The 5,918-nt window shown below is 40.2% G+C and overlaps 1 protein-coding gene across 1 annotated transcript; it reads left to right on the forward strand.

The window, feature by feature from the left end:
• Nucleotides 1-873: 873 nt before the first annotated feature.
• On the forward strand, nt 874-5,608 carry LOC103800951 (telomere repeats-binding bouquet formation protein 1-like; the record flags this gene model as incomplete). The annotated part of the gene is made up of 9 exons (XM_009073345.1): nt 874-907; nt 1,809-1,919; nt 2,128-2,256; nt 2,695-2,826; nt 3,263-3,323; nt 3,416-3,531; nt 3,668-3,790; nt 4,262-4,414; nt 5,477-5,608. Coding segments are annotated over exons 1-9 (991 nt in total), but the record flags the coding sequence as incomplete, so codon positions are not given.
• Nucleotides 5,609-5,918: the final 310 nt, after the last annotated feature.

Consider the following 5,918-nt stretch of genomic DNA (forward strand, 5'->3'; position numbering starts at 1 on the left):
TACTGCTTAGAGCCTTTGCTCTGCTTTGAGAAAGAAAACTAACCCATTATTCTGCTGCATTTAGCACTGATTTAGAATTGCTACCTGGAGCTAAATCATTTTTGAGACATCAAAGTAGATTACTGTGATGCATCAGCCTTTTGTGTTTGGGACTTGGGGCATGTTTGAGAGAGCATCTTCCTGCTTCCAAACCTGCCTGTCACTGCTGCTCAGCTAACTGTCAGGTGCTGGCACATCAGGTTTGTGAAGAATCAGTCCTGTGGGGTCTTGTGGTTCACATGGATAATGTCTTTGGTGAACTACAATAAATTCTTAGTTTAAGAAATAATGTCTCTGTTCATGCTCATTGCCTTTGGTTTGATCAGCACCAATAGAGCAATTCCATTATGGTTTAGTGGCTCCCTGAGCAGCAGCAGGAGGCTGAAGGTTTTAGTGTTCACCCTCTATGTAACATTACTTAGTGGCTGATGCCAAAGTTAGCAACTGTTGTCAGGAAAATTGGGTCAGTTTTATTGTGACCAGTGGCACAGAGAAGGGTATGTTCTTACTGCCAGGGATGTTCATGGTACCCTGCAGTGGTAACATGGAATCACTTCATTTCTACTCAGTCTGAACTTTCAAAGGCTGAGAACACAGTGGTTACAAATGCAGAGTCATTATAAAGCACTGTATTTCCCATAGAAACTTTTGCTGTGCCAGAGCACCTTGAACTGTGTGTGTGTGAGGTGACAGAGTCAGACCACAGAACTGGAACGAGTGCATTTTGAGAAAAGTGATGTCATTTTTACTGCATATGCTATAACACTGCTAATCTGAACAGAAACCAAAACACTTTCCCTGCTGCTATAGAACAAGACAGAGATACAACCAAAAATGGAAATTCAAAAGGTGCAAGAAAATCAGTGTGGTAAGATACCTCATAGAATTTGTCATTTGTTGTACAAAGGTTTGGAAACTGTGGCAGGGCTGCCTTGGGGTGCTGAGCTGTTGAGGGGAACATGGTCTTTGTCCTTGCTGACAAATTGGATGCCTAAAGGGCAAACCTATTGAAAAACCTTTCAAATAATAAATCACACACCACAAAGTCACTTTTTTTTTTGCTTTGCTTACATTTACCCACATTTTTACTGTATTCAAACTTCCTTAAGAAACCCCAAACCTTAGAAGTGTTTATAATATACAATATCTGCTCTTACTGTTGCAAATAATTATCAAATAGTTCTTTTTATTATATCACAAAGACTAAGAAACAGATTTCCCAAGTCGTTCATCTCCCTAGGGTTGTGTGTATAAGCCCAGAAAATGCTTTGTGTGCCCTCACTAACCACCTGATTCCAGACTCTGCTGCTGTGGATGGGATTCCATCTCCCATAACCCAACACCACACAGCAGCCTCATGCTCTTGGATTCTTGCCCTGTTCACTCTGTAGATTTTCAACTGTATTTTCACTCTGAATGTTTTAATGGTCCTGTATTACTTTATGCCTAATGCACCTTGCAATTGTAAATTTATTATTTAGTGATGTTTACTAACTGTTACTACTATTCAAAGGCCAGAAATATTAGAAGAGGCTGTGAATTTAACAAAGGAAATCATGCTAAGATACAAACTATGGACAGGAATACTTTTAGGTTAGGTCTGTTTGTTACTTATGGACGGATAGAAGTGGCTTGGCTCTGGTTTTGTTCACTTTATTTGTTTTTAAATACAGGTACATACATTTTTGTCCAGGTTTATTGTAATACTAAGTAGATTAATGTATAGAAAAGATAACAATTTTCATGAAGTTTATTGTGTTTGCTCTTAGATATGAAAACAGACCTGAATTTACTGCTCGAATGCCTTAAATATCAGATGGACTGTCCTCTGTCTCAGAAAGAGGCTCTGATCACTATTTATTCCATTTGTCAACAGAACAGTAAGAGACATTTTTCCTTAGTCCTTTATGTTCCCTGTGTGTGGTAAGAAGCTGTTGGTCACTGTAAAAAGCTGACTGAAGGATATAAGCTTTGGGAAGTTGTAATATCTTGGAAGGCTTTCACTGTACATTGTGATATCTTGAAAGGTTTTCATTGTACAAAGCAACAAAAGCAAAAGTTTAATTTATGCTTTTTTCTCTGTTGCAGGTGAAGCAAGTGAATATTTTCGAGAAATTGGTGGTTTGATGTTTATAAATGACCTTGCAAAGTCCAGTGCTCATTGCATAGTGAAGGAAGCAGCATTGTTCACGCTGGGGGTTATTATAGAGAGCAATGGTAATAATAAGTCATATTACTTGTGTTTCTGTGTGAGTTATGGCCCCATGTCATTAATTCTGCTGGTGCTTTGGTCTCAGAAATCAGATTGCAAGATCAGCTGGAGCAAGGGGCAGTAAAGGGCTGTTCCACTGGCCATCCCTGGACTTGGATGCTTTTGCTTGGATGCTGGACCTTGTTGCTTTGTGCGTGTCTGTGTGTTACCAGACAGCTGCACTGCTGCTTCTCCTCAGCAACAAGTGCTTGATGGCACACAGACTGTCCCAACGCTTGCCCGGGCCCTGGCTGGTGTAGAACTAACACAGGAGGAAGCTCTCAGTCATTTCGTAGTCCTGTTTTGTCTCCACTCCCCACACAGTGGCCACAACTGAGACTTAAGAGTTTAGGATTATGAGCAGCTTCCTTTAGCACTCAATGGCTCTCCTTTTCTGTTTTCAGTGTATTGCCAGCAGACTTTGTGTACTTCTGCATTGTTTGAAGACCTCATTTTATTTTTAATTGACAAGGACTCTAGTGTGAACTTGAAGAGAATGTCTGTTTATGTCATCTTGGTACTGGTTTCAAATAATAGTAAGTTGGATTTTTTCCTGCATTATAACACCACTTCTTTCTATTTGCTAATCTGCAGTGCAAAATTTGGAGCATTCAATGTCTAATGTTATGGTAAAGTTAATTTATCAAGATAGATGTTTGCAAGTAACTGAACCTGAGTTGTCTAAGTAGGTCATTGCTCACTGGGATTTCCTCGAACAGCAGAAAGTGACTTAGTTCTAAAAATATAGTTTAAAAATGACAGTGCAAACCAGTAGTTTCTGACAGTGTCTAGGAAAAGACATAGAAAGAAATGGAACTTTTTACCAATATGTTGATGTGATTTCATATTTGCTGTGGGGGGATATGTGCTTGGGGAATGGAAATGGGATGTGTGTATATGAATTAAACTTGGCATTAAGATTTGGTCTCAAGCTGCATTTGTCTCTGGAGTCTTGTCTGTGCTCTCTTTTAGAAAGTGGGCAAACCCATGTCAGAGAGACAGGCTGCATCACCGTGCTGCTGCAGTTATTCAGGTAACAGACAGCTGCACTGCCAACAGGTGATAGACTTGTTAGGAGTTGTGTTTCCTTGGCTCTTTGGGACTTGTTTGCATTGTCCTTAACAGAACAACTCTTTCCATGTCCAAGATGAACCTGTCAGATGAGAACACTGATCAGTGTTATCAGCTGTGGTCCTCAGTCTGCAGCACTCTCTGTGCCTGCGTTAACAACCCCCAGAATGGTATGTGCTGCTCCTAACAGTGTGAAAACACTTCACAGTTGTTGTCCAAAGTGGCAACAGTTTGGTTTCATTTCACTGTTCTCCTGAAATTTCAAATTACATTCTGATTTGGGGATACCTGTTTTTATGTTTCCAGAAGATAACCAAAACATTTGCTGTTCGGTTTTCCCATATGCCAAGGAGTGGCTGGAGAGCTGCACAGAGCCTGAGATAGTTCGTCCCATTTGCTCCTTTGTTGGTCTCACAGTTGCAAATAACTGTAAGTGTGGCTCAAGCTTTACATAGTTTTACTTTTGTTAAAAGTAAGTTCAAGCCAGTAGTTAAATGTTTGGGGTTTTTTTGGTGAATCTGTACAAATTAATTTGCTATTCTCCCAACTCTGAAAACTGTATTCCACCATCTTTCCTTATGATGCATTGTGCTTGAGTCTGCAAATAGCCACAGAGTGTTCACATCTCATAAGGTCTGTAAGAACTGTTGGGAAGCTGTTTTGATTAAAAGTCCTTTACAAATAAAAGTCATTATTACATCTCTGAAAATAATGACTTAGGTAGAACTCAGACACAATGTTTGCCATTTGATGGTTGTATTGGGCATTTCTTGAGATGAGTGTCTCCTCAGCTTCTGTTGGATGGGTGGAATGGTAAGGATTATGAACTTAACTGATAAAATGCTAAAGTAGTTTGCAAACTGTACTGCATAAGACATATTTTTTCTTTTTTTCACTAAGTATATGTGCAGAAATATTTTGTTTCTGTTGGAGGATTGGATACGTTAGCCAAAGTTCTCTTGGAGCTTATGCATCATTCCTGTGTGAGTCCTTTGAGCAGAAAGCTTGCAGCAGTAGTCACAAAGACACTGGATGCCTGCATTGCTAATAACTGTGAGTGACAGGGCTGCTAACAGTTTTTATATATATATGGTCATTTTAAAATGCAGTTTTTAAAGTCTAGTTTGGTGGGAAAGTTACATGAATGATTGCAAAGGGCACTTAGGTTATTGACATCCCAACTGATGTTGCATATGGGGAGTGCTTCAGGTCAGCTAAGGTGGGTTTACTTTCCCATTGTTTCTAAAATAAACATAGTGACATTTAAACCATACTTTAAATAAAAAGTAAGCTGCTGGAGCTAGTTTTGGGTGAGTAAAGCTGAGAACTGAGCAGGGCAGTCAGTTTGGGTCCTGGAATTTGGCCTCTGACTCAGTAATAAATTTAGTGAGCTTTAGTAGACCTTAGTAACTCAGAGGTGGAGCTGAACAAATGTGGTGTGTCTGCAAAACACACCTGTACTCTGATTTGCTGTCTGGGCAGTGCTGTCCTATCACTGTGTATTCCATCAGAAGGTTTGGAGAAACCTGTGATCCTGATGTATCTGTGCCGTGGTTGTTGCACTGGAGACTTCTGCCATCAGGGCTCACTAGTGGAAGTTCACAGGTTTAAAACCATTCACCTGCACTAGTTTGGAGTCTAGTTTCCAATGAGTTGGTATGTTACAGGATCAGGCTTCAGCATCTGGTGTTCCCAGTTTCAGGAAGAGGTTTTCCTCTCCCAGAAATACTCCTAGCTTGTTTTGTGTCAAGCCTTATTCTACTCTTTCCTGCTCCATACTGGAGCTGATAAAGGATGTGGAGAAGGAAACTGCAGAGATATACAAAATTTGCACGTTGCAAAGGCCTTGTTTATCATCTCTTCTACCCCATCTCCATAGATGTCTGGGGGAAAGGGCAGTGTGGGATTCGGGAGCAGCATGGGCAGAACTACTGAACCAGGAGGGATGTGGTAATCCGAAGTGTTAAGTGAAGGATAGAGAAGGTGAAGGCTGTGCAGACCCAAGGCTTTGGGAGGTCTGAGGAGCTCCCTTGAAGAACAGCATTTCATACTTGGATGATGCCTCTATACTTATTATCTAGTTCATTTTTCTTCAAATGGTTTTTAACCTAACAGCCTCCGTGGGTGTAGTCTTGGCAAAGTACCACACGGTGTCAGAGCTGCTGAAGCTGCTGTCTGATGAGACCCTGAATACAGGAGAAAAAATCAGCATTATCCTAACAATTGGACACTGTACTGAAGTTTGTGGTAAGATTTGTTTTTTCTTTTTGCTTTCTGTCAGCTTCTACTACATTCTCATACAGTAACTCCTTCAGTGGTGTCATTTCATTAAGACTGGAGCATGAGGGAATGTAATGTTAATATTCAGGCAATAGTATTTCCTATGATGTTTCATCTTTAAATTGTAAACCTGTTAGTAGCTAGTTTCTGTAAGAGTTTTGAAAATGTAGGCTGTTAGGAAGGATTTAGAGCTGAGCTTAGGTATGACAGGGTGAAATAATCCAGACCTGAAAAACTACTACAGACATACCAAATGAGTTGTCTTGAGCTCTGTTTT

The sequence above is a fragment of the Acanthisitta chloris genome, unplaced genomic scaffold, assembly GCF_000695815.1.
Source record: "Acanthisitta chloris isolate BGI_N310 unplaced genomic scaffold, ASM69581v1 Scaffold46154, whole genome shotgun sequence".
Lineage (NCBI taxonomy): Eukaryota > Metazoa > Chordata > Aves > Passeriformes > Acanthisittidae > Acanthisitta > Acanthisitta chloris.